At 52.2% G+C, this 26,931-nt stretch overlaps 1 protein-coding gene across 3 annotated transcripts in view; it reads left to right on the top strand.

Moving 5' to 3' along the window:
• Positions 1–26,931, top strand: part of NTN1 (netrin 1) — a 211,383-nt gene that overhangs the window by 13,749 nt on the left and 170,703 nt on the right. The window contains exons 1-2 of one of the 3 annotated variants that reach the window (XM_075903482.2): positions 19,685–20,868; positions 21,123–22,165. In XM_075903482.2, the coding sequence (XP_075759597.1) occupies positions 20,612–20,868; positions 21,123–22,165 (1,300 nt within the window). In that variant the 5' untranslated portion in view covers positions 19,685–20,611. Of the gene's footprint in view, positions 1–19,684; positions 20,869–21,122; positions 22,166–26,931 lie in introns of those variants that run through there. The other 2 variants (XM_075903481.2, XM_075903483.2) reach the window with 2 other exon arrangements.

Here is a 26,931-nt window from a genome sequence, read left to right as displayed (position 1 = left end):
TGGTGGGGGCAGAGGGGACTCTGTCTGACCCCCTGGGTGGGGCAGCGAGAATTTTATCTTCAGCCTTTGGGCTGGGGCAGGCCACGGACACGGTCCAGGTTTCCTGGCCAAGGTGAGCAGCCCCCCATCCCAGGGGTGAGCTTGGTGGCAGGGAGGTAGGGGAAACTGGACCCATCCAATCCCATGGGGTGCCAGCCTAGGCATCACTGGGTCAGCAGGAATCCTGCCAAACACTCGTACTGCGACAGCCCAACCTGACTTAACACCTGGTTCCCTGGGCAACTTCCCACCTCAGTCTGTGGGCCACGTCTCCTCAGCAGCTTCTGGACAGGTGGCCCATGACTGTCCCAGTCACCTCTCTCCAGCCTCGGTTCCCTCCAGGGGCAGGGCGTGGGGCAGCTCGGCGCTTTGCTCAGGAGTCTTGCAGCTGGCGTGAGATGTCTTCCGCCCCCTCGCTGCGCTGTGGGGCTCTCTCTACTTCCTGTTCACCCCTTCTCTCCCCCCCGTTACTTCCATCTGGGGTGGGCTGGTGGGCTACATCCTGCACTGTCAGGCTTGGAAGCCATTTTGCCTCACTACACGCTCCGTTCTGGCTTTGGGTAGGACACTCCACGTCTGGGAGAAGCTGATGGCCATTTTTAAAAAGGGCTCCAGAGGTGAGCCCAGCAATTACAGGCTGGTAAGCCTGACCTCAGTACTAGGAAAACTGGCCGAAACTATCACAGAATCATAGAACTGGAAGGGCCCTCAAGAAGTCATTAGGTGCAGTCCCTTGCCCTCACGGCAGAACCAAGCACCATCTAGTTTTTTAGTGTCCAACCAGTTTTGCAGCCACACTCAACTGGCCAAATAACCACACGTGGCTAGTGGCTAGCATGTTGGACCATCCCTGTGTTTGTCTAACCTGCTCTTAAATATCTCGAGTGATGGCGATTCCAAAACCTCCCTAGGCAATTTATTCCAGTGCTTAACCAACCTGACAGGAAGTTTTTCCTCCTCTCCAACCTAAACCTCCCTTGCTGCACATTAAGCACATTGCTGCATCTCCTATCATCAGAGGTTAAGGAGAATAATTTTCTCCCTCCTCCTTAGAACAACCTTTTAGATACTTGAAAGATGTCACCATGTCCCCTCTCACTCTTCTCTTTCCCAGACTAAACAAACCCAGTTTTTTCTATCTTCCCTCATAAGTCATGGTTTATAGCCCTTTAGAGAATACAATTTAATTTAGTTCCCATAATCTTATATTTATAGTTGAAAAAATGTAAATTTTAGACCCATAGTAAAGATCAAAACTGTCAGACATATAGATGGACATAATTTGTGGTGGAGGAGTCAACTTGGTTTTTGTAAAAGGAAGTCATGTCTCACCAATCTATTAGAGTTCGTCGAGGGGGTCAACAAGCATGTAGACAAGGGGTATCCAGTGAACACTGTATACTTAAGTATCCTCAAAGCCTTTGCCAAGGTCCCTCACCGAAGGCTCTTAAGCAAAGTAAGTTGTCATGGGAGAAGAGGGAAGGCTCTCTTGTGGACTGGTACCTGGTTACAAGATAGGAAACAAAGGGTAGGTATAAATGGTCAGTTTTCAGAAAGGAGATAAATAGTGGTATCCCCAGGGAACTGTACCAACATATTCATAAATTGTCTGGATAAAGGGACAAATGGGGAGGTGGCAAAATTTTCAGATAATACAAAACTGCTTAAGATAGGTAAGTCCCAGGCAGACTGAGAAGATCTACAAAAGGATCTCTCTAAACTGTGTGACTGGGCAACAAAATGGCAGATGAAATTAAATGCTAATAAATGCAAAGTAATGCACTTTGGAGAACATAAGCCCAAATGTGTATATATACAATGATGGGGACTAAATTAGCTGTCACCTCTCAAGAGAGAGATCTTGGAGTCGTTGTGGCGAGTTCTCTGAAAACATCCACTCAGTGTGCAGCAGCAGTCAGAAAAGTGAACAGAATGTTGGGGAACATTAAGAAAGGAATATATAATAAGAAAATATCATATGGCCTCTATATAAATCCATGCTATGCCCACATCTTGAATACTACATGGAGATGTGGTTGCCCCATCTCAAAAAAGTTATATTGGAGTTGGAAAAGGTTCAGTGAAGGACAACAAAAAGGATTAGGTATGGAATGGCTTCCAAAGAAGGAGAGATTAATACAACTGGGACTTTTCAGCTTGGAAAAGAGACAACTAGGTCTATGAAACCATGACTAGTGTAGAGAAAGTAGATAGGGAAGTGGTATTTGCTCCTTTCTGTAGCACAAGAACTAGGGTCACCAAATGAAATTAATAGACAGCAGGTGTAAAACAAACAAAAGGAAGTTTTTCTTCACACAACACACAGTCATCCTGTGGAACTCCTTGCCAGAGGATGTTGTGAAGGCCGAGACTATAACAGGGTTCAAAAAAAGAACTAGAGAAGTTCATGGAGGACAGGTCCTTCAATGGCTCTTAGCCAGGGCAGGGAATATCCCTAGTCTTTGCTTGCCAAAAGCTGGGAATGGGCAACAGGGTCATGTGATGATTGTCTGTTCTGTTCATTCCCTTTGGGGCACCTGGCCTTGGTCATTGTCAAAAGACAAGGTACTGGGCTTTGGTCTGACCCAATATGGATGTTCTTATGTTCTTCAATAATATGCAGGATTGCTCCCAACCCAGTTGAGCAAGTAATGATTTTTGTTTGTTTGTTTCAGAAGGTGAAACAAACAAAACTGGGGGAAAAAACCTTGTTCATTTTTAAGCCAAACTGATTTCTCCCCTGCCTCTTAATGACTGAAATGACCAACCTGCAATATAATTAGAGGTGGATGCAGCAAAATAAAATATTGTGAATGTCAATTTGGAATGACCTTAGGAAATGTGAGATCACAATGACTCCTTTCTATCTGAAAATATCATTCTGAGTCAGCATTTTCTGACAATCATTTTGATTTTTTTTCAACTGAACTATTTAAAAAATTGTTGTTTTCAGGATTTTTTTATTTGCTGGGTTTGACCCAAATTCATGAACAGAATCAGTGCCCCTCAAATTTATTACCAGCACATTTACTATCGACCAAAAAATCTTCACCCAGTTCTGTTCCCAGACCGTTAAGAGGGAAAGGTCAACATGGTGCTATGTAAACAAAGTGTACAGTGAGTTAGATCTAGCTGCATTATTTATCCTGGCTTCTCACTGGAGACCTCCATAACCCGGAGGTGGAGCAGCTTCCTTTGCCACTGGCGGGTTGTTAGGTCATCTGATGAGAATCATCGATTCTGGGTGAAATCTTGGCCTGGTTGAAGTCAGTGGACATTTTGCCATTGATTTCAGTGGGCCAAGATTTCATCTCCCTCCCCGCCCCCCCCCCCCCCCCCCCCACCAGCTAGAGACTCCCACTCATGTCCTGGGTTTCCAAAGAGCCAATAAAATTAACAGGGATTTGGCCACCCAACTCCTTTGAAAACCCAGCCATAGAGCCCCTATTAGCAGGTACTCACAAATTCACTTGTCTGTGCACACTGTTCTAAACACAGACCCCCCTTTCTCAGCACAGCTGTGGGGCTGGGTCCCGCCTGCCTCTCCCTTTCACTGCACTTTATTATTATATATTGTTTTCCCTCTCCTGAAAGGGCTCTCCTAATTGTGCATGTTATTTGTATCAGTGGGTTGCGGCTGGTCATGGAGCCCCAAGTAATTCATAGTGTTTGGACAAGACAAACATTGTTCTGTCCCCTAGCAAACCTCCGGGAAGGTCAGCCCAGTTCATGCCATTGCTGGGGAGAGGGAAAAGTATCCAGATGATGTGAAAATCAGACCCTTTTCCTGGAAGGGAGGGAGGGGGGAAGCAAGAATGTGAGCACATCAACCAGCCCTACGAGTCCCAGGCTGTTCCCTCCCATTGTTCTACCAGTCTAAAGATGCCCCAAAGACTTGGTCGGCCTGTATGGCGATAAGGAAATGGCCTTTCCCCTGGAAAGCCGGCAGGGATGCCGACGGGCGAGCCAGTGCCTTGCTGTCTGGTTCAGGGCGAACGTTCAGCAGCAGGAGAGAGCTCGATCTCTGAGTGTACATCTACACTGCACGGCTATTTTGGGGGTACCCCGAAATCGCAACCCTGCATCTAAACAAGCTGCCCGTTATTTCGAAATACTTTCCGAAATAAGGAGCACGCTATTTCAGCGTCCCAGTAAATATGGTTGCAGGAGGGTTGAGGGAGCGTTATTTCAAAATTCGGTGCTGTCTAGACGACTCAAAATAAGCTATTTGGAAATAGATTTGAAATGCGACACACAATTTGCATAGCGCAAATTGTGTCTCGTTTCCAGTTTACGGTGCTGTGTGGACGCACCCTGATTCTATGATTCTAGGTCTCCAGCCGGGCGGGCCAGACTGTCCGGGAGCAGAGCTGGCCCCTCAGTCCCGCATTCCTGCGGCGCGGTGCAGGCGGCCAAGGGGGAGCTGTTCATCATTCGTGTCAGGTGGTTTCTTTCATTGATCCTGCTTCATAAACAAACCATTTTAAAACGAGCGGCAGCCCGATCCGGAGTAGGCTAGATGGGGATCCGGCAGCCCGATCCGGAGTAGGCTAGATCCGGATCCGGCAGCGTGATCCGGAGTAGGCTAGATGGGGATCCGGCAGCCCGATCCGGAGTAGGCTAGATCCGGATCCGGCAGCCCGATCCGGAGTAGGCTAGATGGGGATCCGGCAGCCCGATCCGGAGTAGCCTAGATCCGGATCCGGCAGCGTGATCCGGAGTAGGCTAGATGGGAATCCGGCAGCCCGATCCGGAGTAGGCTAGATCCGGATCCGGCAGCGTGATCCGGAGTAGGCTAGATGGGGATCCGGCAGCCCGATCCGGAGTAGGTTAGATCCTGAGCAGCTTAGATAGAAGCGTAGGGCAGAGCTGGAAGCGACTGCAGCAAAGTTCGCTGAGCGTTTTCTGGCCGAGGGCGTTCGTTGTCCAGCGAGGGCCCCTCCTGCTGACCCGGAGCTGCGAGACGTGGGCAGCCGGGGGTCCCGTGGCGGGTGTTTGTCCGGAGTCTGGAGCGCCGGGCTGTGGGTTTACACGGGACGGAGTTCCAAAGAAGACGGGCTGCTCCTGTCCCACAAGCGGCATCTTCCTTCGGAGCCCCTTGCCCGTCCCCGCCCGCCGCAGAGCTGTCTAGCAGCATCTCTGTGGGGATAGGTGCGTGGCGCCCCGGACCCGCGCGTGGGGGCCCGCTCCGAGCCGCGGCCGGCTGATCCGAAGGGCACCGCGGGCTGCGCGCGCCCCCAGCTAACAGGAAAGGTCTAACAGGCAGCAGCCCCTCCGCACTGCTCCCATCCCCCCCCCACCCCCCAGCCGGGGGTCCCGCTCAGCGCCCAGCCTGAGCTTACTCTTGTTACCCCGGAGAAGGGCCGCGCCGTCCCAGGCGAGCTGCCGGATCGGGGCCCCGGGATGGGTCACGTGTTTTAAAGCGGGGCCACACCCCGCAGGTCCTGATGCGCAAAGCCGCAGCCCGCGGGCAGCCGTCGGGGGAGTCTCTGCGGCCGCTGGGGCAGGGGCCATTCGCTGGGGAAGGGTTTGAAGGCAAAACGCGCTCGGAATCCGGCCAGGCCAGCCCCGTTTGCAGCCGGGCCTGTCGCTCCCACAGCGGCCAGTGGCCTCGCCAAGCGGAGCGGGCCGGTGTAGCGAGCAAAACACTAACTTCTCAGAATTTGCTACTTTGGGTGCACTGAGCATGCGCACCCGAACTGAGCAAACTCAGTGTCCCTCGCTGTAGCCGCTGCCCTCTCTCTGCCCTCACTGCCTCCTCAGATTTGCTTCCTCCTCTTCGGAGGTGTTTAAAATGATGAAGGGGGGCAAATTGCAGGGGGGGGGGTGTCTGGTTCTGAGCATGGGGCAGAAATTTACCGGCTGGAGGCATCAATCTTCTTTTTTTAGCTGCAGAAGAGGGGCAAAATTTGAAAAATCGGGGGGGTGGGGGTGGTAGCCTTGGTTAACCCCGGGCTGGGGGACACTGCCAGACCCTGTGCACGAACAAAACCCCCTTTTAGGGAGGGGGAGAGGTGGGAACAGTCACCCAGCAGGACAAGCCACCTGATGTCCTTGTAAATATCAGTTTTCCAGGGGCAAAGTCTTTTTTTTCTTTATTTTCCCTGGACTCTGCCTGTCAGCCCCCGAGCAGGGGGCGGGCTCCTGGGCTTGAGTTCTTAAAGGCACAGGCCTCCCAATTCCTAGACGGTCAATGCTTAGACACCACCGTTCCTCTGTATGTGTACAAGTGTGAAATATTCTACATACAGTTCCTGTCTCAAACTCTGCCTCTCACTTTTTTAGTATTTAATAGTTTTCTCTTTGTTTCTCTATCAGAAGTCACTGCATCTCCTTTCTCTTGTGTACTATGCTGATATGATAAAGTCCCTCCCATCCACACCCTCTCCTGTACTGCAATCCCCTGACCCATGGCAGATCCCACACCTGTCCCCCAAACTCCCCCTAGCAAGCACCCCTCATGCACCCAAACTCCGTCCCAGATCCTCATCACCAAACATGGGCAAGTATCGGAGGGGTAGCTGTGTTAGTCTGAATATGAAGAATAGTTGAGGAGTCCTGTGGCACTATCTTCAGTTCGTCTATAAGGTGCCACAGGACTCCTCGCCAACATGGCCAAGTGAAATTTTAGTGATTCCTCCCGTAGTCAATGGGGACATGGGTCAGAGAACTCAGAGCAGGGGGCTCCAACATTTTGAAAGTGCAATCCAATATGTACCTTATATATAAATACCCTTTTCCCGCTTCCTTCTTACCCCTTCTCCAAGTCCCAGATCCTGCACCCTCTATCCTCCCTCTCTTGCCCATCCTCAGTCTCTTTCATCAGCCTGGGACAGACGGTTGGGTGCACATGCTCTGGTCTTTGCTTAAGGGATCTGGAGTGTGAGAAGGGCTCTGATCAGCTCTTGGAGCATGCATTTACTGTGGTGTTCTAGGTGCAGGCTTTGGCAGGGTATTTGGATGCATGGGTGCTCAGAGCAATGATAAGGGCTTGGATACAGGACTGGGTTCATGCCAGGGGTAGGAGTTAGTGATGTATGCTCCATTTTGTCACTGCTGGTGACTCCTAGATGGTGGTGGAGTGTGCCTAAGGCAGGCTCACCCATGGCCTTGCCCTGTAACACTACCTAAAGCAGCAAGAAAACTCCATCCCTGGTCCTGTGTTGAAAGGATACAGAATGGTATATGTTGAACCCTGACATCAGCACCCCTCTTTTTCCTCCCCTGCCGTGCACACAAAGCAGCAGACTCCCAGGCGTGGTATCAGCTGCAAGGCAAAGTGCAGGACATCCACAGCAGTGGGGGGAGGGGCATTTAAGTGCTGGCACTTGATATCCTCTTGCCCACACCAGTCATGATCACCTGACAGAGGATACAAGATCTACCAGTATATCCCTATCTATTGGTTGGTGACCACTGCCTCATAGCGACTGTCTGTCCAGGGTCAATGTGTCATATCATAAGAACATAAGAACGGACGTACTGGGTCAGACCAAAGGTCCATCTAGCCCAGTATCCTGTCTACCGACTGGCCAGCACCAGGTGCCCCAGAGAGGGTGGACCGAAGACAATGATCAAGCGATTTGTCTCCTGCCATCCCTCTCCAGCCTCTGACAACCAGAGGCCAAGGACACCATTTTATCCCCTGGCTAATAGCCTTTTATGGACCTAACCTCCATGAATTTATCCAGCTTCTCTTTAAACTCTATTATAGTCCTAGCCTTCACAGCCTCCTCTGGCAAGGAGTTCCACAGGTTGACAACACGCTGTGTGAAGAAGAACTTCCTTTTATTAGTTTTAAACCTGCTACCCATTAATTTCATTTGGTGTCCTCTAGTTCTTCTATTATGGGAACTAATAAATAACTTTTCTTTATCGGCCCTCTCCACACCACTCATGATTTTATAGACCTCTATCATATCCCCCCTCAGTCTCCTCTTTTTCTAAACTGAAAAGTCCCAGTCTCTTTAGCCTCCCCTCATATGGGACTCGTTCCAAACCCCTAATCATTTTAGTTGCCCTTTTCTGAACCCTTTCCAAGGCCAAAATATCTTTTTTTAGGTGAGACCACCACATCTGTACACAGTATTCAAGATGTGGGCGTACCATAGTTTTATACAGGGGCAGTAAGATATTCTGGGTCTTATTTTCTATCCCTTTCCTAATAATTTCTAGCAGCCTATTTGCCTTTTTGACTGCCGCTGCACTATCTGTGGAAGTTGTCATAGAACTGTCCACGATAACTCCAAGATCTCTTTCCTGATTTGTCGTAGCCAAATTAGCCCCCGTCATACTGTACGTATAGTTGGGGTTATTTTTCCCGATGTGCATTACTTTACACTTATCCACATTAAATTTCATTTGCCATTTTGTTGCCCAGTCACTCAGTTTGGTGAGATCTTCTTGGAGTCCCTCACAGTCTGCTTCTGACTTGACTATCCTGAACAGTTTGGTATCATCTGCAAACTTTACTACCTCACTGCTTACCCCTTTCTCCAGATCATTTATGAATAAATTGAAAAGGATTGGTCCCAGGACTGACCCTTGGGATACACCATTAGTTACCCCTCTCCAATCTGAAAATTTACCATTTATTCCTACCTGTCTTTGTTTCCTGTCTTTTAACCAGTTCTCAATCCAAGAAAGGACCTTCCCTCTTATCCCATGGCCATGTAATTTACACAAGTATACTATAATCCAAGTATACTATATCTACTGGATCCCCTTGTCCGCATGTTTGTTAACCCCTTCAAAGAACTCTGATAGATTAGTAAGACAGGATTTCCCTTTACAGAAACCATGTTGACTTTTGTCCAACAAATTATGTTCTTCTGCATGCTTCACAATTTTATTCTTTACTATTGTTTCGACTAGTTTGCCTGGTACTGAAGTTAGACTTACCGGTCTGTAATTGCCAGGATTGCCTCTAGAGCCCTTTTTAAATATTGGTGTCACGTTGGCTACCTTCCAGTCATTAGGTACGGAAGCCGATTTAAAGGATAGGTTACAAACCACAGATCATAGCTCAGCAATTTCCCATTTAAGTTCTTTTAGAACCCTTGGATGAATGCCATCCGGTCCCGGAGATTTGTTAACATTAAGTTTTTCTATTTGTTCCAAAACCTCCTCTAATAACACTTCAATCCGGGACAGTTCCTTAGATTCATCACCCACAAAGGACGGTGCAGATTCAGGAATCTCCCCAATGTCCTCAGCCGTGAAGACTGAAGCAAAGAAATCATTTAGTTTCTCCGCAATGGCTTTATCATCCTTGATTGCTCCTTTTATAGCTTGATCATCTAGGGGACCCACAGGCTTTTTAGCAGGCTTCCTGCTTCTAATGTACTTAAAAAACATTTTGTTATTTCTTTTTGAGTTTTTGGCTAGCTGTTCCTCAAAATCTTTTTTTGCTTTTCTTATTACATGTTTACACTTGATTTGACAGTGTTTCTGTTCCTTTCTATTTATCTCACTGGGATTGGACTGCCACTTTTTAAAAGATACCTTTTTGTCCCTCACTGCTTCTTTTACATGGTGGTTAAGCCACGGTGACTCTTTTTTAGGTCTCTTACTATGTTTTTTAATTTGGGGTAGACATTTAAGTTGAGCCTCTATTATGGTGTCTTTAAAAAGTTTCCATGCAGCTTTCAGGGATTTGGCTCTAGTCACTGTGCCTTTTAATTTCTGTTTAACTAACCTCCTCATTTTTGCATAATTCCCCTTTTTGAAATTAAATGCCAGGGTGCTGGACTGCTGAGGTGTTCTTCCCACCACAGGAATGTTGAATGTTATTATATTATGGTCACTATTCCCAAGCGGTCCTGTAACGGTTATATCCTGGACCTGATCCTGCACACCACGCAGGACTAAATCGAGAATTGCCTCTCCCCTTGTGGGTTCCTGCACCACCTGCTCCAAGAAGCAGTCATTCATGCCATTGAGAAATTTGATCTCCACTTCTCTTCCTGAGGTGACATGTATCCAGTCAATATGGGGGTAATTAGAATCACCCATTATTATAGAGTTCTTTATTTTGGTAGCCTCTCTAATCTCCCTCAGCATTTCAATGTCAGTATCGCTGTCCTGGTCAGGTGGTCGGTAATATACCCCTACTGCTAATTTTTATTATTATATCACTGCAGGTCCAGCCCTGCTCCACCCAGCCTCGTACAAGGGCACTGCTTACAAACTGACATACAGTAGCCCTCCTGGCACTGAGCTGATGCCATCATGCTTCTTCTTATTGTGGGCAGGCCCATGCCGCACTGTGCTACCCTGCCTAGCACCCCTCTAACCCCCTAGACCCAATGCCACAGCACCCAGAGACCCCCACAAATTACTATGCCTATTGCCCTCCCACAGATCGCTATGCCCTGTGCCCTCCCATAATCCCCCGCCCATATTCATTAACTGTTCAGTTCCCCCCATATTCCCACCAGCACAACTGCAGTGCTCCTCAGACCCCACACGCTTCACAGTGCACTGACACCCATAGATCTATCTCCCCCACTGCACATCCCCCCTTCACTTCCCACCACCTCACCAGTCCACTGTCCACAATACCAAGCCTTGATAACAGGCGAGGGTCCAGACCCATCTGTGTTACTGTGCCTGCTGCCACAGTGCCATTGTATTTCCCTTAATAAAACTCCGTTGTGGTGTTTGGCTTGGCTATTTCACAACACCAACAGAAAGTAGAGGGTTGAATCTGAAATCATTGCCTTGATACTGACAGTCCCCTTGAAAAACGGTTAGAGTCCAATCGTCTAGGCTATCCACATTAACAGGGTGGTCAGGCTAATCAGGGAGCAAGGATGCTCTTAGTTTCCTGTGCTCTGTGTGTGCTTAATTACCCTTGTTCAGACACATTTGGCCCCAGCTTAGCATAGAGCTAGTCTTGCCAGATGTTTTCACCAATACTGTGCACACTTCCCATTATGTCACACTGGACATTCCATCGTCCTGATCACATGCTGAAGACAGTGCTATTGAATCAATAATACTTTATAAATTTTTTTCGAAAATAGAAAGTTAAAATAATGGACTGACTGCCTGTGTGTTCAAAACTGTACACCTGGGAACCCTACATAGAGCATTTCTCAGAGCTGAGCTGTGGATCTGAGCAGGGCCAGAGACACAGGTGCCACAAAATCAGCACAGGAAGCATGTCAGTGTTCGTAGCAGAGTCACAGAAGCAGGCCACAGAGCAGACTTGTGCTGTATTCAAAGCTGCAACAACCAGAGCCAGGGTGGCCAGACAATCATCCATGTGAACTAGACGCAGATTAGAATCATTTCTAAGGAACAGTGAAACTGGAGATGAGTCATGGGGTGGAGCTGGAACCATCTGGAGCCAGTTTCATTCAGGGGGACACTGGGCAGTAGTCCTAGTGTATTGAGATTCCCCCAGTCAAGAGTACAGCTGCAACATGAGAGGATTTTTCCAGTGACAGAGCACGTGTCTGAGCCACATCATGTCCGCACTACAGCCAGGTCCTGAGATGGGGCCTGTGACTTGTGATGAACAGAAATAACTTCCCTTGCATTCCTCATACACTGTGATATCCCACCGTGTGCCTTCTAGTGCATTTTTATTTTCCTTTGAGCTTTTCACGGTTCTAATAAAAATATAAAAAAATGTAGCAGTGTCTAGATTGGCAATATTTTGCTCCAAATCATCCCCCCTTTCAGAAAATCTTGCCCCTTTTCTTATCCGGCCTTGAGTATTTGCACAAGAACACTGACCTTCTCTCTGGGAAAATTAAGTGTGAAGAAGGACTTAGAAATAACTTTGTAGTGTAGACGTACCCTAACTAAGAGACGTTAATTCGAATTAACTCAGAGAGGCGCTACACACGCGATCCGCTAGGTCGAACTTAATTAGAACTAGCGGAGCGCTTATTCGAACTAGATAAACCTCATTCTACAAGGACTAACGCCTAGTTCGAATTAATTAGTTCGAATTAATGGCTGTGTAGAATTGATAGAATTGCTAAGCTCACCCCAGTACTATATCTGTAACAGGGACCAATTTTGTGCAGAACCTCACATCCATTACAGTGATATACAATTTTCTCTATAATCTAGTTACAATATATTATTTTTGACAATTAACATTTTTGTTAACTGATTCTTTAAATGCAGTATTGAGTATCAAGTCATAGTCATATGTATGGGTATGACTAGACTACAGGGTTTTGTCAACAGAATTTTTGTCGACAGATACTGTCGACAAAGCTTCTGTCGACAAAGAGCGTCTAGACTACATCCAGTTCTGTCAACAAAGCAAGACGCTTTGTCGACATAACAGTGTGGACGCAAAGGACAGTGTAGATGTAATAATGCCTTCTGTCGACAGAACTCTGTCGATAAAAGACATTATTCCTCATAGAATGGTGTTTACATATGTTGACATAACTCAAAGGCAGTGTGGACGCAGGTATAGTTTTGTTGACAAAAGTCCACTTTTGTTGACAAAACCCTGTAGTCTAGACACACCCCAAGTGTTCTACTTATTTCTTTTAATTCACATCCATAATACTTTTTCTACAGTATCTGTTCCACATATATTTTCAACACGCAAAAACTTTCCTGTACTACACACATCATTATGGAAGGTACGTTTACTTGTCCAATATTCATACAGAACTGTTTTATTGTTCATTCATCTGCTTTATGAACTATGAGTTTTAGGGGTTAGGAGGCAGCATTTTATAGGGTAGCTTCTGGAGCAAATGGGAGGAGACATGGAAAAATAGGGCAGAAAGTTGAAGATTATAATGCATGCATTGATAACAGGGAGCATATTTTATTACTAATGTATTTGCAAATACTGTTCTTATTATTACTCGGAATTTATTAGCTTTAAGTACATTTTTTTCTTGTGGTGGCCAGTCCCTTTTCTGTCTGTCAAGTCATGTTTTCTCTTATTTGTCAAGCAATGACTATAACCAAGGTTCTAGGTAATAGCACTCTCAAAAAACATTAGATCATCATTGATGGGATACATCCTTTTTTGGTCACACATCAATTCTGGAGAATTGTGCATGGTCCTTAACTTAATGTATGTCTGTATTGTCAGTGGCTTGACAATCAGGCCATGTTAATATTGTTTGACCTTGCTTATACGTATGCAATATTCATCTCATATTTTCTAATTGAACTGACTGTTATATGGATTGATTTTCCTATTTTCAAATTCACTAACTATTTCCTGTTTTGAACAATTCTCAGGGAAATGTTTTGAGGGAAATGTTTTGAGGACCAAAAACCCCAGTTCCTCTGAATTTGTGACCCATGGACCAGGAGCAAAAGGCCCCCGCCCAAGGCAAAACACCAGCATCCCCTGAGTCCGTTAGCAAGGAGGTAGCAAATTGAGAGATTTTTCTGCCAAAAAACACAGTTCCTCTGAATTTGTGACCCCTGAGTCCGTTAGACAGGAGGTAGCAAATTGTGAGATTTTTCTGCCAAAAAACACAGTTCCTCTGAATTTGTGACCCCTGAGTCCGTTAGACAGGAGGTAGCAAATTGTGAGATTTTTCTGCCAAAAAACACAGTTCCTCTGAATTTGTGACCCCTGAGTCCGTTAGACAGGAGGTAGCAAATTGAGAGATTTTTCTACCAAAAAACACAGTCCCTCTGAATTTGTGACCCCTGAGTCCGTTAGACAGGAGGTAGCAAATTGAGAGATTTTTCTACCAAAAAACACAGTTCCTCTGAATTTGTGACCCCTGAGTCCGTTGGACAGGAGGTAGCAAATTGTGAGATTTTTCTGCCAAAAAACACAGTTCCTCTGAATTTGTGACCCCTGAGTCCGTTAGACAGGAGGTAGCAAATTGAGAGATTTTTCTACCAAAAAACACAGTCCCTCTGAATTTGTGACCCCTGAGTCCGTTAGACAGGAGGTAGCAAATTGAGAGATTTTTCTGCCAAAAAACACAGTTCCTCTGAATTTGTGACCCCTGAGTCCATTAGACAGGAGGTAGCAAATTGAGAGATTTTTCTACCAAAAAACACAGTCCCTCTGAATTTGTGACCCCTGAGTCCGTTAGACAGGAGGTAGCAAATTGTGAGATTTTTCTACCAAAAAACACAGTTCCTCTGAATTTGTGACCCCTGAGTCCGTTAGACAGGAGGTAGCAAATTGTGAGATTTTTCTGCCAAAAAACACAGTTCCTCTGAATTTGTGACCCCTGAGTCCGTTAGACAGGAGGTAGCAAATTGAGAGATTTTTCTACCAAAAAACACAGTCCCTCTGAATTTGTGACCCCTGAGTCCGTTAGACAGGAGGTAGCAAATTGAGAGATTTTTCTACCAAAAAACACAGTTCCTCTGAATTTGTGACCCCTGAGTCCGTTAGACAGGAGGTAGCAAATTGAGAGATTTTTCTACCAAAAACACAGTTCCTCTGAATTTGTGACCCCTGAGTCCGTTGGACAGGAGGTAGCAAATTGTGAGATTTTTCTGCCAAAAAACACAGTTCCTCTGAATTTGTGACCCCTGAGTCCGTTAGACAGGAGGTAGCAAATTGAGAGATTTTTCTACCAAAAAACACAGTCCCTCTGAATTTGTGACCCCTGAGTCCGTTAGACAGGAGGTAGCAAATTGAGAGATTTTTCTGCCAAAAAACACAGTCCCTCTGAATTTGTGACCCCTGAGTCCGTTAGACAGGAGGTAGCAAATTGAGAGATTTTTCTGCCAAAAAACACAGTTCCTCTGAATTTGTGACCCCTGAGTCCATTAGACAGGAGGTAGCAAATTGAGAGATTTTTCTGCCAAAAAACACAGTTCCTCTGAATTTGTGACCCATGGACCAGGAGCAAAAGGCCCCCGCCCAAGGCAAAACACCAGCATCCCCTGAGTCCGTTAGCAAGGAGGTAGCAAATTGAGAGATTTTTCTACCAAAAAACACAGTCCCTCTGAATTTGCAACCAGCCAGCAAAGGTAGCAATTCCTGAGCAGTTATACCAAATGTCATGTTTGTTTGACAGAAACTGTGACCGTCACAAAAACGGAGCGGTTTCACTTTTTGCCTATACACCGGCAGGGGCGGGACCGATGCAGCCGGTCGTTTGCTAACCTGCAGCGGCCCCATCCCCTGGAGCGCCGAACTCACAGGCCCGCGGCCCCCGCACGCAGCCCGGGACTCGCTCCCCGTTCGCCTCCGAGAGTCCCCGGCGATCCAGCGGCCAGCCCGGCGAGGCAGCGTCACCCCGAGATGTACCCGGGCCTCCCCGCTGCACACCCCGGCTTGTGCTATGGCGGGGAAAGGCTGGCGCGGGAGCCACCCCTCCGCCAGCGAGGGGCGAGAAACTTCGCCGTTTCCACGGGGGTTGCCGGGCACGCGTGGGAAAACGGACGTGGCCTGACCCGGGCCAGCTCGGCTCAGGCTGCCCCGGCGCCGGGCAAGGTGGGGGTTATGGAGGTGTCTCCGCGCTCTGCTCGCAGCCCCCTCCCTCCGCAAACGCTTCCCGCCCCGAACAGAGCGAGGACCCGCTGCTTGCCTGCTCGGCCTGGCTGCTACCCCGCTCGTGGCGCACGGCCTGCCCCCGGGGTACCCCGCGCCCCAGCCCCGCTCCTCCCGGCACTTAGCCCGGCTGGAGGCTTTCGGGTCCGGCTTTCTGCCTATACACCAGAGTCCGGCCCGACGTGGGAAATCGGTCAAGGGAAGCGGGAGGGGGATGGGCCGGGGGTGAACGTGTCTCCACAAGGCTAAGGACATCAGAGGGAGCGACCCGCGGTTTCCACCCCGCCCATCCCATTCCCCTCCCCCCCCCCCCCCCCCCCGCTCGCCCGGGGGCCAGTTTCACGGACTAGAACAGAATCCGTCGGATCGGATGGTTGGGGGGAGGGAACCTCCCCAGGGTTAAATACGGAACTTTCGCTGCGGCTCCCCGCTAGCTGGGTTTCTCCCCCCACAAGAAGTCCGCGCTAGAGTCCCTGAGGTTCCACCCCCGAGAGATTCGGGGTGCTCGGTTCGGTGCCCCCTTCTTCTTCCCTCCGTGGTGCTCAGCTCCCTCCCCCCGCCCATTGGAAAACGCTCCCTGTTAACAAGGGGGGTGCGGAGAGAGACCCGGGGAAGCGCAGCCCCGCGCCCCAGCCAGGCCCCAGCGCCCTGCCCCGGTAACCCGCGTAGAGAGGGAGCCTGTCCCTAGAGCGCTGGCTTGTGGGGGCGGCAATGGGGAACGGGGGGGGCAGGTTCATCTCAGTCGCTCCCCGGGGCGAGTCAGCGGCCGGGGTTAACGTGGCGGTGAATGCGGCTCCTGTAATCCTGCCCCGGCCGGCGCTGCCCGCGGACACGGCGCTGTAAGAAAGCCCGGGGGGAGGCTTCACGGTGCCGAGTTAACAAATCCGTCCAGCAGCAGGGGGAGCGGGCTGGGCCGGAGGGGGGCTGCCGGAGCCCGGCTGCCCTGCAGGGAGGGCGGTTGCACTGCCAAAGCCGCCCCGCTGGGCTGAGCAGGAGCGGGAGCAGATTAATCAGGCCCTAATTCAATTTACAACAACCCCTTTTATTCAGCTCGGTGGCAAAGGAATTCAAAGGGGGAGCGGGGCGGGGGAGGGGAGGGGAGGGGAGGGGAGGGGAGGGGGCGGCTGCTCGCCTCGCTCCCCATCCCTCGGGCAGGGCCTGTCCCCGCGGCGGCTCGCAGGAACAAGGGGCAGATCGCGGCGCGCCGAGTGACAAATGCGCAGGGAGCCCGTGCGGAAAAGGCACCTCCGTTGGCTAAATGAAACTGCCCTTTTAATCCGGGGGCCTGCAGGGCGGGGGTGGGGAGAGGGAACCGGGCCCGGCGCTGGGGCTGGGAATGGGGGGGCTGGGCCAGCCCGAGAGCCTGGCGCTGCACAGCCCAACCCCACTCGGCTAGCGCGCTCAGCACCGCCCCTGCGGAGCCTCCCCCGCCCGCGCCCGGCCTGTCCAGCAGGACTCCTGGGGTGCTCCGAGCCAGACTCCGTGGGCCTGGCGGCGTCTCTCCGTTGAGGGGCCCGCGCCAAGCCTGCCGGTGCGGGGAATGTGAGACCCGGGTACCGCAGGGAGTCTGCGAAATCACCCCCCCTTCCCGCCTCGGATCCCTGTCCACGCGCTTCTGGGCAGGGCCCTCGCAGGCCGACCGGGAGCCCGGGCCTCCCCACAACTCGGGGTTCCAGCGAGGGAGAGGAAACAACCCGAGAGTGGGGGGCAGCCCCGTGGGGTCACAGGCCACGAGTGCGTGTGAACACGCGGGACCGGCTGGCCCACCCGCCGTTCCCAACCGGGGCGCTTCCCCTTGGCTTTCCGGAGCCCGTAGATGGCGGAGAAACCTGCGGGGGGGGGGGGCACATTTTTCTTCCGATTGCGGCCCCGAGGCGGGCTGAGCGCGGAGGGAAACCAGCCCACGAGAGCAACGGCCTAAGGGTGCCACGCGCGCCTTTCCCAGCGGGGTTTGGTGCGCGGGATTGGAAAGGTCTGCCGGACAAAGTAACTTCGCCAGGGTCCCACGCCGTGAGCGGGGCGAGATGAGCACTGCACCCCCCCCCCCCTTCTCTTCAGCGATCGCTGGAGGGCAAAGGCGGAGAGTTAAGCAGGTATTGCACGACCCGGGCCTGTCCCTGAATGACCGGTCCACACTTTCTTCTCTCCCTTCTTGAAAGGTCTGGGAGGGGCCGTGCAAGTCTGTAACTTTCCCAACAAGGAGCAGTCCTGTGTAGGGTGGTGCGCTTTCGTGGGCGCAGTCCACATGTTTAGGCTAGTCTATGCAGCAGCATTATTTCAAAAGAACTTATAAAGCTACGTCTAGACGGCAGCACTTTTCCGGGATAGCAGCAGTATATGGGAAAACCAATGCCACCTCCAAGGAATGTGTCCGCTTTTCGGCACAAAGTTTTGGAAAAGTGGGTGGTTCTTCCGCCGTCTCTGTAAACCTCCTTGTATGAGGAAGGAGGAAAGAAGGGATGGCTCAAAAGAGACGGTTTTTTCCAAAATTTCGTGCCATGTAGACACCCAAATGTTGGAAAAATTTCTTTTCAAAGAAAAGCAGGAAAAGATAGGCAAATTGCGATTTACAATTTGCCTATCTTTTTCTGACTTTTCTTTGCAGTCTAAACATAGCCTTAGTCCCCATCTACACAGCAGGCAGTTATTTTGAAATAATATCAAAATACTGTCAAACTTCTTACTCTGACTCCTGTAACCCTCATTGTACAAAGAACAAGGGAAGTGTGTGTGTGGGGGGAAGAGTGCTCTATTTGGAAATCGGTGCAGTGTAGACACTCTCAATTCCGAAATAAGCTATTTTGAAATGAGATAGGTTATTGAGGCAACTTATTTGGCGCTAAGCCCTCCAGTGTAGACACACCCTTAGTGAAACACCCTTCAAAAGACAGAGGGACACAGCTTCCCAGTGCGGGGAAAAGTGTTCATAAGACAGCGGGGTGTAATGGGGCTGGAGACACTGTCGTGGGCCTGGGGACCTTGGGGATGGTTTCGTTCTTGCTGATCGCTGGTGAATTACGCGGCTCGGCACCGCCAGGGCTCTGAGATGGCACTCCAGGGGAGAAGGATCCCAAACCGGAGGCTGAGGGGTTCCTTGCCTGTGCCCTGCGAGGGGGGGACGGACTGGGGAACGCTCCGCTTGTTCCAGACACTGGGGCAGGGCTGAGCGCGGCCCGCTGGGGGACTTGGCGATGGGGGTGAACGGAGAAGAAGCTGCGTTGCCAGGTGTCTCACGGGACTCCCCCCGCCTCCCTCCGGCGATGCCCCCGGCCGGGATGCAAAGGAGCGGTTCGTTTGAAAGCCCCGAGGGCAGCCCTGGCCTTTGCACTGCAGCAGCGGTAGCGCTCGGAGCTGCTGCTCAGAAGCGAGGAGGCAACCCGCAGACACACCCGGCGCAGAGGGCACTGGAATCCAGCGGAGTTTGGGGAGCAGGGATAGAGGGGGAGGCGTTGCGCTGCCAATTCAATAAGCGCCCAGTGTCCGCGCGTGCACAGCTGGCTTAAAAGGGGCTTTGGGGAGGAACTAGTCTGGAGAGGCACCCATAATTGGTCCGGCCCTGGTCATGATAGTGAGCTCTTGGCACCTCGGCCAGGTGACCGTCGCCCGTGGGAAGGGAACCAAATATTCTGAACTTGTTACGGGGTGCCAAGGTGCAGTGTGTGTATGTGCGCCGCGTGTGCAACGTGCGGGCGGGCAATGTGCGCGTGCAACGTGTGCGCGGGCAATGTGCGTGTGCAATGTGTGCGCGGGCAATGTGCGTGGGTGGGCAATGTGCGTGTGCAATGTGTGCGCGGGCAATGTGCGTGTGCAATGTGTGCGCACGTAATGTACATGCAGTGGGTGCGTGTGGCGGGACTGGAAGCAGCTCTCTTGGGTTGTGAGAGGCAATTAAGCGATTTGCAGGGTTTCCTAGAGCAGCTCCCGGGTGGATATCCCTGGAGGAGGTGGAGAGGGCCTGTCCTGGCCAGTACTGGGAACTTCTACACAGTTTAAAAAGCTTGGACTGTACAATTTCCTAGCAGGTGTTTTTATGTCACCCTGACATGTGCTCCCCGGAGAATAGACCCGAGATGGGAGCCAGGAAGGCTGCTAGTGCCCACCGGTAGTCCCAGCTCCATTACTCAGGATGGTTCTTACATTAGGGTCCCTGTTTCTCCCAAACGCTCGGGCTGCCCCCGGCAGTAGATTTGCCTCTGTTCTCCACCTGGAAAGTGACCAAGTCCTGCCAGCTCGCCCAGTCCAAGGGCCCCGCACCGCTCTAGGCTCTTGGCGAAGGCGTCCGCCTGGGCAGCGAGCACAGCCGCATGGCAAGGGCCCGATCCTGCGCTCCTGCCTGGGGCAAAAAGCCCAGGGGGGGACAGAGCAGCCGACGTTCTGCCCGAGCCTGGCCTGGAGAGCGGGACTGAAAAGGGCCCGATCCTGCGTTCGCTGACGCTCATGGGTACCGATTCCGCGCTAGCTTTCTGACCCCTCTTTGCGCGGGCGCAACAGCGCGCCAAGGCTGCTCCCGCCGAGCTCCCCTCCCCGCACTTGCTTTCTCATTTCCCGTGCGCTTCCCGAACAGACTTGCTCTGCCTTCTGCAACTGCGACCAGACCCTGTTTGCACCCCGTGCGCGGCTGCAGGCTCCAACCCGTGCGCCTTGCGCGCCGTGCGGGCGGGAAAATACCAACCAGAGCCTCGCGCAAAGCCTGGCTCAGGGCCAGATGCCCTCAGGGCCCCCAGTAACACCCCCGCCTCCCAGCGAAGCCCATAGAGTAACGGAGAGGGACCCCTCCCCTCCCCCATCACTTCCCTAAGGGGCACACGAGGAAGGTCCTTGCCACTGTCAAAGGGAGAGAGCGGGGCCCGATCCTGCTGCCTGACCAGGGGCTGGGGACGCCAAGCCCCTCCCCCCTCGACTCCTCTCTCCCTTTGCCTGAGGCTCGCCGCTCCAACAGCCGCTGTGCACTGCGGAGCCCGCTCGGGCGGGTTCCCTGTCTGCTCCGTCCCCCCGCCGCCCCCGCGAGCCCCGCTCCCCCCGGCTGAGCGAGTGGCTTTGCCCCCCCCCCCCCCCCGCGGCTGCCGTTGTGCTGCTCCCTGGGCGAGCGGCGTGTCACTCCTGCAGATGACCTCAGCCCCCGGCGGAGCCGGGCACGTCACTCAGGCTCGGGGCAAGGCGCGGGGAGGGCCGAGCCCCGCCACTAGGGTGTTTGCGGTTTGGGCTGAGGATGGGAAGACTCGGGGCTCTCTGAGCCACACGCCGCTTCGCATCCTCCGCGAGCCAGGCGAGCTCGGATCCGAGCTGGGGCCGCCGCCGCCTCCTTCCCCGCGAGCTCCGGAAACTTTCCTCGTGCGCCGCCGGAGGGAACCAGAGCGAGCCAGGTAGCGTCCCACCTCCTGGCCCCCGAGGCCCCGGCTGCGGGGGGCCCCAAGCTCCGGGCTAGCGCGGGGGAGCCGACCGGCGGCCGCGCGCTTCTCCCCGGCCGGAGCGTTTGCCTCCCTGCGCCCCGCGAGCCTCTGGCCGGGCAGCGTTTCCGGGACGCGGCGGGCGGGCGGGCGGGCGGGCCGGGCTGCAGCCTCCTTGGGCTCGGTGGCGGCGGCGGCTTCACCTCCCCCTTCTCTGTGTGTTTGCCCAGGCTCCCGCGAGGAGGCGCGCCCAGGATGCCCGGGAGGTGCTGGCGGGCGGTGGCCGCGCTGCTGGCCGCGTGGTGCCTGGCGGGCGGCGCGCGCGGCGGCTACGGCCTGGGCATGTTCGCGGTGCAGACGGCGCAGCCCGACCCCTGCTACGACGAGCACGGCCACCCGCGGCGGTGCATCCCCGACTTCGTCAACGCGGCCTTCGGCAAGGAGGTGAAGGTGTCCAGCACCTGCGGGCGGCCGCCGGCGCGCTACTGCGTGGTGAGCGAGCGCGGCGAGGAGCGGGTGCGCAGCTGCCATCTCTGCAACGCCTCGGACCCGCGCCGGGCGCACCCGCCCGCCTTCCTCACCGACCTCAACAACCCGCACAACCTGACGTGCTGGCAGTCCGAGCCCTTCGTGCAGCACCCGCACAACGTCACGCTCACCCTCTCGCTGGGCAAGAAGTTCGAGGTGACCTACGTGAGCCTGCAGTTCTGCTCGCCGCGCCCCGAGTCCATGGCCATCTACAAGTCCATGGACTACGGGCGCAGCTGGGTGCCCTTCCAGTTCTACTCGGCCCAGTGCCGCAAGGTCTTCGCCAAGCCCAGCCGCGCCGCCGTCACCAAGCAGAACGAGCAGGAGGCGCTCTGCACCGACTCGCACACCGACATGCGCCCGCTGGCCGGCGGCCTCATCGCCTTCAGCACCCTGGACGGCCGCCCCTCGGCCCACGACTTCGACAACTCGCCCGTGCTGCAGGACTGGGTCACGGCCACCGACATCCAGGTGGCCTTCAGCCGCCTCCACACCTTCGGCGACGAGAACGAGGACGACTCGGAGCTGGCCCGCGACTCCTACTTCTACGCGGTCTCCGACCTGCAGGTGGGCGGGCGCTGCAAGTGCAACGGGCACGCGGCCCGCTGCCTCCGCGACCGCGACGACCACCTGGTGTGCGACTGCAAGCACCACACGGCCGGGCCCGAGTGCGACCGCTGCAAGCCCTTCCACTACGACCGGCCCTGGCAGCGCGCCACGGCCCGCGAGGCCAACGAGTGCGTGGGTGAGTCCGCGCGCGGGGCGGCGCGTGGGGCCGTCGGGGCTCAGGGGCCCGGCAATGCTGGGGCCGCGTGGGGAGGCGGGCGGGGGGTCTGGCCAAAGGGACCCAGGCGAGCTCGGGACTCCTGGCCCAGGGGAGACTGGCTGGCGGGTGACAGAGCCAGGCTCGCCGGGAGCCCTGGGGTCTAGCAGGAGAAGCGCAGGCGAGCCTGGCAATGCAGGGGGGTCCCCTGCCCAGCTCGGCTGGACCGTTCCCCCGGGGGCTCGGACAGGCAGGGAGGCGCTTTGGTGCCCGCGCCCGGCTGGCCGGGTGAGTGGCTAGATGGCTCAGGCGGAGCCGGGTTCCCAGGTAGCCGCAGGCGGATGTGGCCGGGCCGGAGCCGGCTGGGGAAAGCCGCGGCAGGGCGGTGCCTTGGCCCCCGGGAATCTCCCAGTGTCGCGGGGCTCGCGGGTGCCTACGGGGAGCTGGGGCGCAGAGCGAGAGCCTCGGCCGCCTGCGCTTCTCTGCGCTCAGGCTTTGCGCCGCGGGCGAGCCTGGGGCGGGAGCGGGCGGCGAGGGCTGGCGGGGAACATTGACCCAGGGGCCGCGCCGGGGTCACTTTCCAGCCCTGCCTCAGGGTCAGTAATCCCTCGGCCTCGGGCCATCCCGATGACGTGGGGGCGGCGGTCCTAGCCCGGCCGGTTCCGGTGACTTTTGTCGCTCGGCTACGGCGCGCCGGGGGAGCGCACGGGAGATGGCGCGTTTTAGCAGCACCTCCCTCGGAAGATGGGTCCCAGCCCCGGGGCCTGCCTTCAGCCGAGCCACGGACAGGAGAGAGAGCGGAGGGGGGGGTGAGGTGCTGTGTTTGGGTCGGTTCTGTCTCGAGCAGAAGCCCTGCCCCAGCCAGTAACACCCGGGGTCTCGACTGAGGGATTGAGTGAGGCTCAGGGCTGAAACGAGAAACAGCCGTGTGCTGGGGGTGATTCATATCACCCGGGCGGAGGCAAGAAAGCCAGCCCCTCCGGGCTGTAAACAATACGGAGTCTCCAGTTTATCGTCGGAGAAAGGTTCTGGGAGGATTCACAGGCAGCGCTGCAGTGTAGGGCGTGGATGGTAGCTCCCTCCCGATGCTGTGGTCTCGGCTGTCGGGGCTGGCTGTTCTCGGACCAGGCACAGAAATTCCTGAAGCAATTAGGAAGCCTCGTGCGTCTCAGCTCCCCCTGGCTCTGGGGAAGGGGGTCTGGACTTTTGGGGAGACAAGGGAGGGAGAAATTGGCAAGTGTTAAGGGGAGCGCAGGTGGCTGATCAAGAGGCCTCTGGGTAGACCCCCGCTCTCCTAGCCCGTGGCTTGCACAGAGTCTCTCCTGTCCCGCAGTGCACCCTGCTAGCTCATTCTTGGGCTCCCACACAGCCGTGGCATGCCCCTAACTCCTGGTTGCTAGCACCCCCTTAAAGCCCTCTCCCCTGCCTCCAGCTCTGCCAGTGCTCTCCTGTAGCACTCCCTAGTTCTGGGCCTCCACAGCTCTGCTAAAGCCCCTTACTCCTGTCCTGCATCTCCTCCCATTCTTGTCCCCAGGGCCCCGCCCCTGCCTTTGTCCTGTTCACCTAAGTTCTGACCTGCAGGAATTTTTGCTTTTGTCTCTCCCTCTCAGTATCTTCTGCCACCCCCTCTTTTCCAGTCATGTAGTGCCCCCATGCACCCCATCCCATTAATACATCTTAGAGCTGACCCCAGCAGCAACCCTATTCCACAGGGCGGGGTGGGGGCAGTTTCTGCATCTGTTTCTGTTCTGAACTGGGGCACAAAGTAGTCCTTTCAAAATATTTGTACAAAAAAACAGAGAGAAAATGAGTGAGGGAGTGAGTCCCACCCCAAAATAGCCCAGTGGTCTGGACACTCATCTAAAATGTGAGACCCAAGTTAATGCCCTAGCTCATGGGCCCTGGATCTTCTGTGGTGGATCTCTCTCTCCTCCCCGCCTTCACCCCCTCAGATATTCCATCTTGAGAAATCTTGTTAAACATAGTACATTTCCATGAAAAGTTTCATTTGGGATGCATCAGCATTTTCCTATGAAATATCCCCGGCTAGCTTTATCATTCTAATCTTTGGGGTCTTCTAGCCAGAGTTCTGAAGTCATGCCACACACTGGGTAATGCTATGGTCAGAAAACTTGCCTATCAGAAACTCAACTATAACTCATTTTTACTTGTCATCTGAATCACAGTCCAGCGCTAGCTAACATATAGCAATACTCGCTTATAAAATGCTTCAGCATCAAGGGTGTTTAGCACTTGTGTATCTGCAGTAGATTCTTCAACTGGTATAAATCAAGAGTATCTCTGCTGAAGTCAGGGGAGCTCCCCTGATTTACACTAGCTGAGTGTACCCTAGTCTTAATGTTCAATTATCATTTATGTGGCAAATTCTAGCCATTGATTATACCCTGGTCTCTGATCTTCCTGACACTGGCTTTCCACCATGGTGATTCCATTGACTTTACCATGAACAGAACTAGCCCTTGGAGAGCAACTTTTCCTGGGTGCCTCTATCATTTGTGAATATTTAATCAGATATTTACATAGAAAGTATATATCACTTACCCTGTCATCCAAAATATTCCGCTCCAGTGATAAGAAAAACAATGTGCAGCATCTCTGAACAGTTTGTTTTTCCTTTGCTTAAATCATAATCAGATGTGACTTTAAAGAGTATTTAATTTCTGTGTCTTCCTCTTGAACACCAAGAATAATAACAAAGAAAAATACTGGCAATGCACAGGGTTATTTGGCTCACTAAGTCCTCTTCCTTTAGAAAATTAACATGGCTAAGATACTTCAAGATTAATACAAAATGCAGACATGTGTGCTTTGCAAAACCTTTACTAACCCTTAGCTCCATGAACATGTCAAGTCTGAATTTTAGTAGAATTCTATTCTGCCAATATATACATGTTCTCTCTCTCTTTCTGCTACCAATAGAAAGAAAGAAAGAAAGAAAGAAAGAAAGAAAGAAAGAAAGAAAGAAAGAAAGAAAGAAAGAAAGAAAGAAAGAAAGAAAGAAAGAAAGAAAGAAAGAAAGAAATTTAATTCTTTTTTAAATGGAAATCACAACACAGTTTTAATTGTGGAGGAGTTTCTGGTGTGTGTGTATACAATTAAAATACTGATGGATGTAGGGAGGCTAGATTCTTCTCTTTTGTGAAACTTGGAATTTCTTCCAGAAGTAATCTAAAACAGCATGAAAGGGAAGAATATACTATTTCAGAGTTGGTGACACTCAGCAGAAGACAGAAAATCTTTCATTTACCCAGACATTAGAACTTCAGCTGTGATAATTCAGCAGAGTTCGGTTAAAGTCCACCGAACTGTGCCGATTTACATCATCTGAACATCTAGTCCAGTGTATGTATTTAATATATAATTTATACACTCATGTGTGTAATCTGAAACAGTGGTGGTACTGATCTTTCTTTTAGTGGTTATTCTATTCCGGATGAGTTGTGTCTTGTGAAGGGGTTGTTGATGATCCCTGCGAATTTGTAGGCACCATTGGTTTTCACAGACTGAAAGACAATAAACTATCTTTTATAAATGAGATACTGAGCTTATAATAAACTTCCTATGAAATTTAGAACTTCCTATGTGCCACTTCAGCTTTATATTTTTACTGAAAATAATAATTAAAAATAAATCAGGCAAGATAGATGCACCAAGATTTTCTCCAGTCTGAGACGGGGGTACAGTTTATGAAAACTAATTCCACAACCCAACCCCAGGATTTGCATAACACTGCTGTAATGCAAAGCTCACACAAAAGACGACTGTGTGAAATGAGCTGCTTGGTGCCTGTAGCTCATTTGCCTGTTGGTAGCGGGTACCTGTGGTACAAGGGGAATAATGACACAAGCGGCGCTGTGCGAGTGTGCTCTTCACTGGGCTGTTCTCTCAGCCGCAGGACTCAAATGCTTTGCTGCTGAAGATAATTCCGTGGAGTAAATCGGAACAGTTTCTGTGCAGAATAACGTTAGGGTTTAATTTGTACTGTGGAAGTGGATAGAGTCCTACGTCACTGGAGTTCTAGGAAGATTCAATACAAAGGAAAGAACTGATTGCAAAGGGAGAGGTTTGTCTCTTTACCCTGTGCGTGCTCATTACCCAAAGTCCTGGGGTTGATGCTTACAGTTTCTACCCTACTGTAAAAAGTGGCTTATTTGCATTAACTATTTGCTGCTGTTTGAGGACACTAACTCCCAAGTCTTCACAGGTGATGGTAAAACCCACCCCTTAGGGCCTAATTCTAATCCAGCTCCCATGCGGGTAAATCTAGAGCAGCTCCAGCAAAGTCCATGGCATTGCCAGAGGATAGACGTAGACGAAGGGAGCGGAGCCCAGGTTCACCCAAGTTCATTCATGGCTTTGTGCCCTCGTCATGACACCTCACGTCCTCTTCTCTGACCAGCTGAATGGGGCTGATGGCTGTTTTCTCCAATGGCATGGCCCAGAGCATGCTGGCAAATCTGGCTCTATGCCCTTAAAGCCTTTGAATGATATGGAATTGATACAACAGACATTCCGTGGATTAAAAACTGGCTAAGCGATAGGTCTCAAAATGTAACTGTAATGGGGAAATGTCATTGAGCGAGTGCATTTCCAGCAAGGTCCCACAGGGGCTGGTTCATGGCTTTACACAATATCCCATTTTTATCAGTGATCTGGAAAAAAGAGCAAGTCCTCACAGATAAAGTTCACGGATGACGCACAGACTGTGGGAGTGGTAGTGACGGGGA

This window comes from Pelodiscus sinensis, chromosome 20 (genome assembly GCF_052426305.1).
Source record: "Pelodiscus sinensis isolate ZL-2025 chromosome 20, ASM5242630v1, whole genome shotgun sequence".
NCBI lineage: Eukaryota > Metazoa > Chordata > Testudines > Trionychidae > Pelodiscus > Pelodiscus sinensis.
This window is presented reverse-complemented; position numbering and strand designations above follow the sequence as displayed.